At 40.0% G+C, this 14,433-nt stretch overlaps 1 protein-coding gene across 1 annotated transcript; it reads left to right on the forward strand.

Annotated features, from left to right (window-relative positions):
- The first annotated feature begins 3,627 nt into the window (after window positions 1–3,627).
- Window positions 3,628–7,156, forward strand: LOC128867441 (chorion peroxidase). Its single transcript, XM_054108647.1, has 9 exons — window positions 3,628–3,978; window positions 4,148–4,337; window positions 4,544–4,783; window positions 4,852–5,249; window positions 5,313–5,702; window positions 5,760–6,262; window positions 6,322–6,480; window positions 6,550–6,869; window positions 6,956–7,156. Exons 1-9 carry the CDS (start codon window positions 3,744–3,746, stop codon window positions 7,023–7,025), a joined length of 2,505 nt encoding a protein of 834 aa, XP_053964622.1. The 5' UTR covers window positions 3,628–3,743; the 3' UTR covers window positions 7,026–7,156.
- Window positions 7,157–14,433: the final 7,277 nt, after the last annotated feature.

A 14,433-nucleotide genomic window follows, 5' to 3' on the forward strand; every position in this document is an offset into this window, starting at 1 on the left:
TTTTTCAGTGCTAGCTTGATTGTAGCTTTACGAAAATTTTGTCATGCTAAAATGTTTTAAATAGTACATAAGTTATGCATTGAATATAATAAAATTAAACGTTTTACTGCCGTTTTTGTAACATTATTTCGAGAAATGAAAACTCTGCAAAAATCGCATTTAGTATGGGTTTTTGAACTAAAATTGGCGCTCATTTCATTTGTATATTTTCTGTGTTCTTGAACTTCTTATCAACACTGTACTGCACTGTATATAATCAGAGAATATTACATTGAAGTATGTACATGGACACACACCATTGCAAACGTATCAAAGGAACCGTTTTAATACTAACACCCGCTAGATGACGCTGTGTTGCGTAGGAGAAAATCGGTATGAGGTGAGAAGGTACAAATTTCAGAAGAGATTAAATGGTATTTGAGGACAGATGCATATAATATATTTTAATAAATAGTTTTCGATTTAAATCTTGCAAGTAATAAAAATAAATCTGTTGAAATTTGGCGCTGGTGCTGTAGAACTTCTTCTTAATAGCTGTGGGGGTAGCTTCATCAACAATCTTCTTCCAGTTCACTCTCTCTCTCTAGCCTCATTTTTCCAATTACGAACGTTTATCACTTTAAGTCACTTTCTTGAAAATGGCGCTGTAGAAAATTCTGCGAGAATTCAAATAGTAAAAAACTTACTTTTTATTGACTTCATTGAAATTTGATGATGCTTCTGCGCACTTATCTTCACTTTTACTTGACGAAGTTTTTTAAAGGGTGTCTCAATACTTCCTCATGTGGACTAAGCGTAAACGCTACCAACACTGAAGTGGTATTATTTACTAGGAAACATCATTTATCAAATGCGAGAGCCCCCTTGTCGTTCGGGGAAAGTGCCGCGGTTGAATTACATAGAAATAAAATTGGAATTTAAATGTAGAAAACAGAGTGAAAAGAGAAAGAAAACCTCAAAAGCATTTTACTCATGCAAGAAAACCATAGGTGCGTCCTTTCGTGCCTCATCACTGTAGGGTCTTTCAGGCAGAGATTGCCGCTATAAGAGTGGGCTTATTGCTCTTAACTTCTCTATCTTAACTACGACGGAAGTATATGTGTGTATGTCGACTCGGGTAGTCAGGCGGCTCTGAAATCGTTAGAGTAAAACACTCGTCAAAAGCGGCAGTTGAATGCCACAAATTATTATGCGAGGTATCGAAATATTTTAAAATAAACCTGATCTGGGTGCCAGGCCATAAAAATATAGAAGATAACTGCAAAGCAGATGAGTTTGCAAGGGAAGTTGTACCTATACGAAATATGCACCCACACAATGCACTAACACCGATTCTCTTAGCTCCGTGCAAATCGTTATTGAAGAAGAGGAACGCCTCCTGTTCATGCAGGCTCTTCACACTGGGATTCGCCTTGCTTGACAGCATGGGACAGGTCTTACAAATAGGGTTGCCGAAATGAACAAAATTCATTAAATCCACAAATTGGTTTAAAGAAGACTCAGGAGTGTATTTAGGCCTAACTGTGTCGGAGGACAGCCACTTAACCTAACCTAATACTTGTTCAACGTTTTTAAAAATAACTTAATGAGAATCGCAAAATAAAGATTTCCATCAGTCAACATTTTTTTGTTTTTTTTTCATTTAGTAAAAAAGCTATACAAAAACAAAATTGTTGTTGTTTTTGTAGCGGTTTGAAGGACAGTCCTTGGCCGAATATTAATGCGGGTCGTTCCGGTCACGTAGAACCGACTGTCGTGGGTAAAAACAAATGCATAAAACCTGCCAGCTGCAATTCAAATGTTAAGCGATGCCTGCTTTTTATGATTCGTTAAATAAATTCATTCTTCGCGGTTAATTTCGCGACTTTGGTCGAGTTTAGAAAAGCACGCCAGTCGTTTCTTGCTCGTGCTAACCCCGCGCCAATTGGACACACCAAGTGAAGCCAAGTCCTTCTCTATCTGATCTTTCCAACGCAGAGGAGGACTTTCTCTTCCTCTGGTACTGCGTCGAATTCTTTCAGAGCCCTAACGTTTGTATCCATTCGGACGATATTGCACAGCCAACCCAGCAAAATTCATTAGAATGGCGAATTTCGGGTGTACGCCACCTACTTCAGTTTTCAATTGTCTATCAGTACGAAATTTATAGATTAAATTCACTATATTCTTGAACTTTAGCTGGTCTGGCGTATAGCGACACAAACAGACGCGCAACTTGGTGGTATAAGTTTTAACAATTTTTGCATTTTTGTAACTAAGTCTCTGGGTTTTTCGATTCAAGTTAACGTTTTAAGGCACCCTTTACGTTTTAAGTAGTGGTGGCGCCATGGTGAAAAGATTTCAAAGGCGAGCTACTTAGCAGACCGTTATTTGGCTCTGAGCGAATTCGACAGAATTAGCTGATGGGCTGACGTCACTTGGGGCCACGAAGCAATTTGTTAGATTGTGTCTGTGTTACACGAAACAAATTAACCAATGAAACTTCGTTGCCGTCTGAACGACTGATTGGACGAGTGTGTGAATGTGTGTGTAGTTTTCGGGTGCCGAATGCACAAGTGACGTGACAGCTAAAGTTCGCCTCACAATTTTCTCTTTCCCCATAGATAAATAGCAAACTTGGTTCTCCTCACAATTTTCTTTTCGCCATAGCTAAATAGCAAACCTGGTTCCTTTCACAATTTTTTCTTTCACCATATCTAAATAGCAAACCTGGTTCCCCTCACAATTTTCTTTTTTACCATAGCTAAATAGCAAACCTGGTTCCTTTCACAATTTTCTCTTTCACCATATCTAAATATCAAACTTGGTTCTCCTCACAATTTTCTTTTCGCCATAGCTAAATAGCAAACCTGGTTCCTTTCACAATTTTCTCTTTCCCCATAGATAAATATCAAACTTGGTTCTCCTCACAATTTTCTTTTCGCCATAGCTAAATAGCAAACCTGGTTCCCCTCACAATTTTCTCTTTCACCATAGCTAAATAGTAAACCTGGTTCCCCTCACAATTTTCTCTTTCACCATAGCTAAATAGTAAACCTGGTTCCTCTCTAAATTTTGTTTTTCACCATAGCTAAATAGCAAACCTGCTTCCCCTCACAATTTTCTCTTTCACCATAGCTAAATAGTAAACCTGGTTCCTCTCTAAATTTTGTTTTTCACCATAGCTAAATAGCAAACCTGCTTCCCCTCACAATTTTCTCTTTCACCATAGCTAAATAGTAAACCTGGTATTCTATCATCCTTGGTGTAGCACTACCTTTCTCGTGGTTGTTTAGGTCACGCTCTTCCCCGAACTACGAATGAGCGTCGCGATATTTTCTAACCTACAGTATTATGTCCCCTCAGAGCGTCAATTGGTTTTCATGTAAAAGGTTTTATTGGTAGAAATAATTTTTATGTATTTTTTATTTTCGCAGCAGGGACCCAACTCGGGCCTTAATGCCTTTTTGCCATACCCAAAGATGCCTGGCCGCAGGGTTAAATATGTACATATGTATATATACAATCATAATTCTGTAGCCATACACACACACGTATACATATGCATATGCATATAAGTGCCGTTAATACAAAACATTACTTTTCCTATGTACGAATATAGAATTTATGCTCAGATGTAGAGCTCAGGAGAAATCCCGATACATTTCAGTTCATAGCGGCGGATGTGTAAGCCTTCCAACTAAAAGTGTGGAATGGTTTGAGAATTTTCTTATTATAATTTTAAACCAAATAAAAAGCATAAAATGCGTTCTTTAAAATGTTTTATGCTTACATTTCTCGTTTATTTTACTGTTTGTTCTATGAACTGCGGAATTCATGGATTTTCGGTAGCGAAAATAAAAAGGGAAGCTGCAACTCCCGAAGCTGCCCATGACACCGCGCATCCGGTTGATACTCCTGCTTTCACCACTGCTGACGTCGGCGTTGAAGAGGATGATGAAACTAACACTAACTGGGACTGGCAAACGTCTGCTAATGGTAGCTCATTTGTGAAGTAGCTGTTGTAAAGTAACCCAAAGCTGACCTGACTAACCTAACCTAAAAAATGTTGCATCAAATTATTACAGTTTTTCTAACTTTTTGATTTGCGATTTTTCTCTGATTTCTGTAATTTAGCTACGCATTGACATTTATTTATTTTCCACAGGCACCACAGAAAAGTGCGAATCAGGAGATCTAAACGAATGCTCGGCTTGCCCGAACAATGTCGCTTGTGTGGCGAAAATTCAATGTCCCGCCCATGTACGCATGAAGGACCATGAGAAGCCACAAATCTGTGATTTGCCTGATGGGAGCTCCGGTTATTGTTGTGTTACTGGACAGGATCACATAGGCAAGTCTTTAATGATTCTACATAAACTTATAATATGTGCAAGGTGGCGCAAAATTAATCACGCCAACGGAAAATGTTAAAATTTTTGCGATGACAAGGTTAAATTAGGTGTTTAATTTTGCGCCACCTTGTACACAAATACATACGCACGCACACGTCTATTTTCAACCTTTTTCCCCCGTCTCGTCTGCTATACTCGTACACAGTAAGACGTCCTCGTATTGAGCGCACGCATTTCGTTGAGTTTATGCCCATTTCTGTGATGGAGGAGACGCGTCAGCGGTTTCACCATTTAATGCACAATATTGCAATGCAACCGGTGGCACGTGGTAAACCAGAATTCTTGCATGGCATATCTTTCCACTCCAGTGCACTGGATGATAAGGAAAATTTCCATTTATCCAATTCGGCAATGCAGCAAGTAATCGCCGCCCAGTTGCTCTCAAGCAAGTTAGTACAGTTTGATTATTCGATTTGTTGTTGTTGAATATGTAACATTTACGCTTTTACCTGTGTAGAGAAGAGATCCCGGTAGATGATCTCATCACGAATAGTGTTCTGGTGGATTATAAGGAAACACCATTGGCCCAGCACTGCTTAGGACCTCGTCTGTGTAGTAATTTCAATGCACGCTATCGCAATTTTGATGGTACGTGCAACAATCGTCTGCCGGGACGTACGCATTGGGGCGCGGCTGGTCAGCCCATGGAACGTTTACTACCGCCCGCCTATGAAGATGGTCTGTGGACGCCGCGTATGCATTCAGTGGACGGCTCCGAATTGATGTATGCGCGTGAAGTGTCACGTCGTCTACTGACGGAGTCAGATAGGCCACATCCGCGGTACAACCTAATGCTAATGCAGTTCGGTCAGTTTCTGGCACATGACGTCTCACAATCGGCTTCCGTACGCTTAGGTGGGATATATTGAAATTTTAAGTTGAAATCTAATGTCTTCAGTCTTCATTTCCCCAACACAGAGAATGGCGAGTTGGTGGAATGCTGCACACCGAACGGTGGCCATGCTTTGCCGCCACACAAACGTCACTTTGCCTGCATGCCGATTACGGTGGCGGAGGATGATGAGTTCTATAGCACTTTCAATATACGCTGCATGAATTTTGTGCGCCTATCGCTCGCACCCAACATCGATTGCAAACTGAGCTATGGGAAACAGCGCAGCAAGGTGACCCACTTCATTGACGCTTCGCCGGTGTATGGTTCGAGCGAAGAAACGGCCCGCGAGCTACGCGAATTCAATGGCGGACGACTTAGAATGTCCAAAGAATTCGGGCGCGAACTGCTGCCACTCACAAGCGACAAAGGCTCCTGCGATAGTCATGACGAAAGCAAGATTTGCTACAAATCAGGTGTGTAAATTTAGTAGCAGTTATTTGGTTTTGTGTTTTCTCATAATATTCATGCAGGCGATGGCCGCACTAATCAAATCATATCGCTCGTTATCTTACAAACACTTATGGCACGTGAGCATAATCGCATTGCTGGCATTTTGGCGCGTCTGAATCCTCGACTCAACGATGAGCTGCTCTTCCATGAAGCGCGTCGCATAGTCATTGCTGAGCTGCAGCATATCACCTACAAAGAGTATCTGCCAGCCATAATTGGGCGCCGACACATGAAGCGATTCCGTTTGATGCCACAGCGTCACGGTTATGGCAGAGGCTACAATCCCAATGTGAATCCCGCTACCACAAATGAGTTTTCGGGAGCAGCCTTTCGTATGGGACATTCGACCGTCGATGGAAAACTTTACATGCATCTGCAGGATTATAAGGTGGCTGAAATCATCAACATTCCCGATGTGATGTTCAATCCGTCACGCATGCGCATTAGGTCCTTCATGGACGACATGATACGCACTATGTTCGCACAGCCAATGCAAATGGTGGACAGCTTCATAACGCACGGTGTAGGTTAAGTTGCATAAATTTCGCGCGTAAAATGGTCTCCATTCAATTGTGTTTTCAGCTAAGCCGTTATCTGTTCCGTGGTCACCATCCCTTTGGCTTGGACTTGGCAGCCATCAATATACAGCGTGGTAGAGATCATGCGCTCCCAAGCTACAATAATTACTTGCTGGTGATGGGACATAGCAAAGTGCACAGCTTTAATGATTTACCCGAAGAGGTACGCTTTGTACTGGAAGCTTAGGTTCTAAAAAAAATCTTAGGTTTTTATACCTCATTTATTTTCAAGATCGGTCAGAAGCTCGCTGAGATTTATCGTCATCCTGACGACATTGACCTCTGGGTAGGCGGACTATTAGAAGACTCAATACGGGATGGCATTGTGGGCAATACATTTGCCGAATTAATCGCTGATCAATTTACGCGCTACAGACAGGGCGACCGGTACTTCTATGAGTATGGCAAAGATGTGAATCCGGGCGCGTTTACGGTTGCGCAGTTGAACGAGATACGCAAGGCGTCTATGGCTCGACTGATCTGCGACAATGCGGATCACTTGACGCTGAATGAAGTGCCTCCGGCGGCCTTTGTACGTGCCGATTTTGCACTGTAAGTAATCGGGCGAGAGGAGGGATAACGGATTAACGGATTCGTAATTCACATTTGTATTTATGTATTTCTCTTCTTTTGTATAGGAATACGCCAGTGCGTTGTGACAGTGATCAAATACCCGTTGTCGATTTAACAGCCTGGCGCTGGGAATGAAATTTATAATTCTTATTATTTAAAAATTTCTGGAATATACTTGTATACATATGTACATATGTATTTAGCGATTGAGGATCATTGAACTTGAAAAAAATATACTTCTAATGCGTTTCTTTTGCATAATTTAAGTGTGGGTGTCAAAAACTTAAACAAAACTGAGGAAATACCATATTTCATGTTTACAAGTTTCAAGAATGATAGAATACAAGCGAGGCATGACGTCTCACTGGTGCAGTTGAGTGAAAGAAACTATGAACAAGAATGGAGGTAGGTAGAAGCAGCAGTCGGTCTCTAAACCAACTCTTTTAGGTCGCTGCCGATCCATTGTGACACCACAGTAACAGTTTATCCGCTGCTACTCCTCGTTAAACCATTTTGTTTTAAGTGCCAATCCATTGTTCCGGCTGACACTTTCATCCCTCAGGTCGTCAGTAACATTCAAGAACGATGAGCCAAAGTATCTAAACCTAGTGGCATGCCACGCAGGACAGTTTATTTATATTTTTTTTGTGTTTTGACAAACTAGTAAATACAGCACTCAGAAAACATTAAGTCCATTGTATTTTACTCGGGTTCCCTTCTTAATTTTCTTTACATCTACCCGACCTTCGAAGAAATCTGAGTAGATGTTGTGGTGCCAAGAAGCCAAGGTGGTCGCTTCTTAGCACAGCAGTGCCTGACTGGAGCGAAGGCCGTCTAAACGCACAGAAAGTGGTCCGCTGTCTCATCCTCTTCTCCACATGCTGAGCAGAGTGCACTGTCTGAGATACCTACCTTTTCCATGTGTTTGGCCCATAGAAAGTGGCCCATCACCAGTCCAACAAGCTGCCTACAGCCACTTCTGCTTAATGCCAGGAGGATCTGCGACAGTCGTTCGGACTTGACAGGTAGCATCAGTTTGGACCATCTGCAGCCTCTCTCAGCCTGCAAGATTCCCTTGTGGATTTAATAAATCCGTTTACTAACCGTGGCTCTGATGGTTGCAGGAGGAAGTGGCAGAACGGGCTCCGGACCAAAGAAGTTGGCCTCAGAGCCCATCGTAGCTAAAGAGTTAGAGATCTCGTTACCCGCGATACCCACGTGTCTCGGGACCCATGTTAGCATCAGGCTATTATGTCTACTGAAACAGTTCAGTCTGGATTTACAGGACTCAATTACCCTTGAAGTGGTTGGAGGGCTGTTTAAGGCCATGAGCGCAGCTTGGCTGTCGCTGCAAACGCATATATGTAGATCTGCCTCTTCATCTGTTTTCCACAACAAAGCTCAATCATGAATAGCATACACCTCCGCTGTGTTTCAAGCGAGAGTGACAGAGAAGATGCGTGACATACTCTTCCTCCTCCTTCTCATTCTTGCAGCTTCTGCAAAAGCCGAAATGAGCTACGTTCAATCTTTGGGCATGTCGACCTAGGAGACAGTGGCCTGTGATCAAAGCAACTAATATAGAGACGTTTTTCCTTACTTACCTTGCGTTGAGGTGACTCGTGTTCGTAAAACTTGAGCTCCGCTGCATGCGTCGTAGGCGTCCTAGACAAATCTGTTGTTATAAACAACCTGTTGTGCACGTCCTTAGTTCGGTCCAGATTAGAAAAGGCGGTATTCGTTTGGAGACCGTTTCATGCAGTCTACATTAATATATTAGAGTCTGTTCAGAGAGTTTTTGTGCTCTTTGCTTTGCGCTCGATGAAATTCGTTGATCCCATTCCGTCCTATCGCAGTCGTTGCTTACTAATAAATCTCAGTCCTTACAGTTTAGGCGTGTTCTGTTGTCGATATGTTTTGTCTTTGGTATTTGTGCGGGCTCAATAGATTGCCCTCATCTGCTCATTAAATTTCATTTTAATGTTTGAACACTTATGGTTAAAAAAATCTGGTAGCACTGGTTTGCATTTTTTGTTATTTACGTTTCATAACTTTTTTTAATTTTCAAAAAAAGTTCTTTGTTTTGAAATTTTATTTTTAGACTTTTATGGTTAAAAAAAATCTGGCAACATTGGTTGTCATTAAAAGTGGGCATTTGTTTGTTATTTACGCTTCATAAAATTTTTTAATTAAAAAATCTCTTCGCTCTGGTATTTTATTGTTTTTGGACACTTATGGTTAAGAAAATCTGGCAACACTGGTTGGCATTAAAAGCGAATATTTGTTTGTTTTCTACGTTTCATAATGTTTTTTAACTATAAAATCTCTTTGTTTTGGAGTTTTATGGTTTTTGGTTCAAAAATATCTGGCAACATTGGTTGTCATTAAAAGCGAATATTTTCTCGTATTTACTTTCATAAAAATATTTAATTAAAGACTTTTTTGTGTTGAAAGTTTATGGTTTTGGACATTTATGGTTAAAAAAATCTGGCAACACTGGTTAGCATTAAAAGTTAATATTATTTTGTTATTTACTTTCATAAAATTTTTTACTTTTCTAAAAAATCTCTTTGTTTGCGATTTTTATTTTTTTGGACATTTATGGTTCAAAAAAATCTGGCAACATCGATTGTCATTAAAAGTGGATATTTGTTTGTTATTTACGTTCAATAAAATTTTTAAATAAAAAAATCTCTTTGTTTTGGAATTTTATGATTTTGGGACAGTTATGGTAAACAAAAATCTGGCAACATTGGTTGTCATTAAAAGCGAATATTTTTTTGGTATTTACTTTCACAAAATGTTTTAATTTTCTAAAAAATCTCTTCGCTTTGGTATTTTATGGTTTGTTGACCTTTATGGTTAAAAAAAAATATGACAACATTGATTGGCAGTAAAAATCGCTGCGAGAAAATATTCTAAAAACAAATATAATAATTTAAAATTTTACATTGCAATGCAAAAAAACTATAGTATTGTCATTAAGTCTTCAAAACTTAACATTAAAATTAGCATAGTTCGGCCCTGCCTAGGAAATAAGACTTCCTCAGGTCATCTCCAGATTTTGCTGAGCCCCGAAAATCATGAACATATTTTAACGACATACGCATTGTTATCTTTGCTGAAACACAATTTTAACGCTTTACTATGTCAAAAATCGATAATACAAAATCAACTGTGTTGATCTTTCTAAAAACAGCCCAATGGTTTTTTTTATTATAACTTAGTTACAAGGTGAAGCCCAAAATAAACAACACTGAGCTAAAATAGAAACGACAAGAGCTTTGTTCTGATAGCTTCGAGTTTATTTAATCAAAATAGCCCCCTCTGGCATCGATACACTGTTTTGCGCGATCTAAAAACTTTTCGAAAGATTGTTTCAGGTCTTTGACCGGAATGTCCTTCAGGATGTCGGTTTAAGTCTTTTGGATGGCCTCTGCGGCCGCAAACCGATTTTCTTTCATGGCTAAATGCAATTTCCCGAATAGGTAGAAGTCACAGGGAGCCATATCAGGCGAATACGATGAGTGATTGATGGTTACAATGCGATTTCTAGTAAAAAAATCAGTCACAAGAGTAGATCGATGAGGTGCTGCATTCTCATGCAATAAGCGCCAGCTTCCTCTTTTGCTTTCCTTGTGGACAATTCCCTTGGAATCGTAAAAAAAATGAGCATCGACTTGATTTTTGACTTCTCCAAACGCGATCTTTTGGGTGGTGGCTCGTCTGTGGCCTTCCATTCGGCACTTTGACGCTTAGTTTAAGGTTCGTGTTGGAAACACTACGTTTCAACACCAGTTACAATGTTGTAAAGGAAGTTTTCGTCTTTTCTTGCCTCGTTAATGAGGTCTTGCGAATGTTGAATTCTGAGCAATTTTTGGTCCTCAGTTAACTCGTGCGGAATGAAACGTGCACAGACGTTTCGTAAGCCCAAATGATCAGTTAAAATGCGATAAATCGATGTTTTGGAGATATCAAACTCCAATTCTATGAATTTCAACGATGATTTCGGTTCATTTTTCATAAATTTACGAACAATTTCGATGGAGTTTTCGGTGATTACTGATTTTAGGCGGCCCGTGTGTTCATTGCCATTTATGTCCTCTGAACCACCACCATCTCTGAACGTGTAAACCACTTATGAACCCTGGCACGAGATAGACAATCATCGCCATAAACTTTTTTCATCAATTTAAATATTTAGGGAAATGTTCTACCGATTTTAAAACAAAATTTGATATAAGCTCTTTGTTCGAAACTCATTTTTGTACCGATGACACAAACATAATGACACTTTAGACGCAATAACTTCGCTTCCACTGAACCGAATGTCACTCAAGTTTTCACTGGAAGTCAGCTAGGGGTGTAACTTCCAAAGCGCTAACTCATTAAAAAGATGGCGCCATCAGAACCATTTTTTATGACGCCAGTCTTGTTTATTTTGGACTTCACCTTGTAAAGGGTGATTTTTTAGCTTTTATCTTTTTAAACAATTGGTTTAAACAGCAGACGCACGTTTCGTGTTTTGTTTCACAGTCAAACATCTTCAGTTTGGTCTATAATTTAACCATGAATCGTCTTACAAACGAACAACGCTTGCAAATCATTGAATTTTATTATAAAAAAGCGTGTTCTGTTAAGAAAGTTTTGAAGTCGAAAAATTGTGTTCAGCGACGAAGCTCACTTTTGGATCAATGGGTACGTAATTAAGCAGAATTGTCGATTTTGGAGTTTAGGAGTGAGGATCAGTCAGAAGAATTGCAAGAGCTACCAATGTATCCAGAAAAGGTCACAGTTTTGTGCGGTTTATGGGCTGGAGGTATCATTGGACCGTACTTCTTGAAAGATGCTGCGAATCGTGACGTAACTGTGAATGATGAGTGAAATGATATCTAACTTGTTTTTGCCCAAAATGCTAGAGATTGACTCGCATGACATGTGGTTTCAGCAAGACGGTGCCACATGCCACACAGCACGCGTAACAATGGACTTGTTGAGAGGCGAGTTCGGTGAACATTTTATTTCACGTTCGGAACCTGTCAATTGGCCACCCAGATCGTGCGATATAGCGCTTTTAGATTATTTTTTGTGGGGCTATGTTAAAGCTCATGTCTATTCAGGCAAGCCTGCTTCAATTAACGCATTGGAACATCAAAGCATTTATATGTGAGATACCGGCCGAAACATTGAAAAGAGCATGCCAAAATTGGACTAAACGGATGCACCATTTGAAGTGCAGTCGCGGTCAACATTTGTATGAAATAATCTTCAAACATTAAATTATATGGACTGTACTATCGATTTAAATAAAAATTTCATGCATTTTGCTGAATTTTACGAGCTCTTAAAAAATCACTCTTTATTTGACTTCGATTTTCATTTCTTTCGTTTTTCATTTTTATCCATTTTTTTTTCACTCCAGTTTCCGATTTTCGAAAGCTGTATGCCATTATTTCAGTCCTGACGAGTTTTATACTTTGTTCTAATGTTCTTTTGAGCTCCGAAGTCATTTTAGCATAGTTCGGCCAGTTGCCCACAGTATATCCTTTTTAATTCCTCGCATTCAAGCACTTTAAAAGTCATTAAAAATTTGCTTCTAAACTCCTTTGCTAAATCGTCAAACTACTGAAATTCTCTCAATATGAGCTTTAAATACTTTTCCATTTTTTTGTTGTATGGCGTTCGACCCAGTTTAATGCACACCTACATACATATATTTTGATCTCTATACATTTTTTTACGAAATAACTTGTAAAAAATTGTGTAAATAGGATTATTTTATATTAAAACCTGCCTAATTTACATTTATTTAATATACACCTGCCGGATCGTATTATTGTTGTTATGTAATTACATGCATACACTCGTACAGGCAGGCGATTTAAGTATTTACTTCAGAATTCATTTAAACACCATTTGCATAACTCGAACAGCTTGGGACTTTTTTGATTGCTCATTGCAGCCAGTATATTTTACCTGGCAATAAATACGAGGTGGTTCAATAAGTTTTGCAGTTCAATTCAGCTCATAAGAGAGGGCATTGCTACTAGCCTACATTTTTTGTTGGCATGTTGGGGCACTCTTCATTCATTCAGCCATTTAGTATCGACGTGTCGCCGTATTTTCTACAATGGAAAAACTCAAGTGTCGTGCGGTGATTGAATTTCTACTTTTGGAAGGTTTAAAAGCAACACAAATTTATGAACGAACCTTGAAAGTGTACATATGAGCATCTTTCGCCATTAATTAGTACAGTAGAAAGTTGGGTTGCTGAACAACAACAACACCAGAAATCATAGAAAAAATACAGCAAATTGTATTGGAAAATCGTCGAGTGACTGAAGGGGGGAAGTACCTTTAGACGTTTCAAAAAATCGATTTTTTTTTATTGTCTTAACCGATAGGTATATGCTCTAAGAATATTATTGCAAAATTTCAAAAGCCGATCTTGAAAATTATGGAAGATATGCCACTTGAAAGTGGCGCGCGCCGATGCGACCGAGCGCGCGTGGCGTCAAGGATCCCCGTTGCGCTATAATGTCGACACTGGATCACTATTGTTCGACAGACAAAAAGCCCAGACATGGAAACTGCCCCGCAGGCGAAGACACCTGGTGCGAGTGGCGTAGGGCCGAGGCCACCAAAAGCTTGAAGTCCTACAAGCACTCGCCGCGTCTTATTCCACCCGTCGTTGAGACCAGCATTCGTCCCATTTATGATGCTCTCTCAGCGAATGATCTCCTCAATAGGTGCTTGGGCGGGAATACACAGAACGCGAACGAGTCATTCAACGCCACGGTGTGGCGCATGACTCCAAAACATCTCAATTCCGGGAAAAAAATTATTGACATTGCCGCGTACATCGCTGCCGGATTGTTTAATGAAGGCTACAGTTCGATTTTGAGGCTAATGGGATCTCTGGACTGCATCATTGGGCATCAGTGCAAGATGTTCGCCGATCAGATGGACGACGTTAGACTGGCGCGCGCAGACCGACGTCACAGCGACTGCACGAAGGAGGCCCGCAGTGCTCGTAGGGAGGCACAACTCGCCGAAAACGAATATTTTGAGGAAGCTGAGGGTTTGCTCTATGAGCCTGGTGGTGCTGATTAGCGTCCAACTTCGGTAAGTTTCTTTTTCCTTGACCGCGAACATTAAACGGTGTTTTCTCGAAACCATGTTTTTCAAATTGGCGTAAGTGATTACGGAAAAAGTATTGAACCAATTTTCTTCATCAAGGTTTCATTTTAAAGGGCATAAAAAGCTACTCCAGGTAGACTACGGACGAAAAGAAAAAATAATTTTTAGATACTTTTTAACACAAAAATGTTAGTTTCCCTTAGTCTGCACAATGGATGCTGACAGCGGAAGGCTCTACTGCTCGTCGTTCTATGAAGAAACCTTGGTTGATTGGTGCAATGAAGAAAAAACGACTTGGTAGGAGCTCGTAAACATCGCCAGAAAGCAGTTGAAGACTTGAAGGGGAGCAGTTTGCATTGTTGGTGCTGCTTCTGACCTATTTAAATGATATCTTTTAAAAATA

This window comes from Anastrepha ludens, chromosome 2 (assembly GCF_028408465.1).
Source record: "Anastrepha ludens isolate Willacy chromosome 2, idAnaLude1.1, whole genome shotgun sequence".
NCBI classification, from domain to species: domain Eukaryota; kingdom Metazoa; phylum Arthropoda; class Insecta; order Diptera; family Tephritidae; genus Anastrepha; species Anastrepha ludens.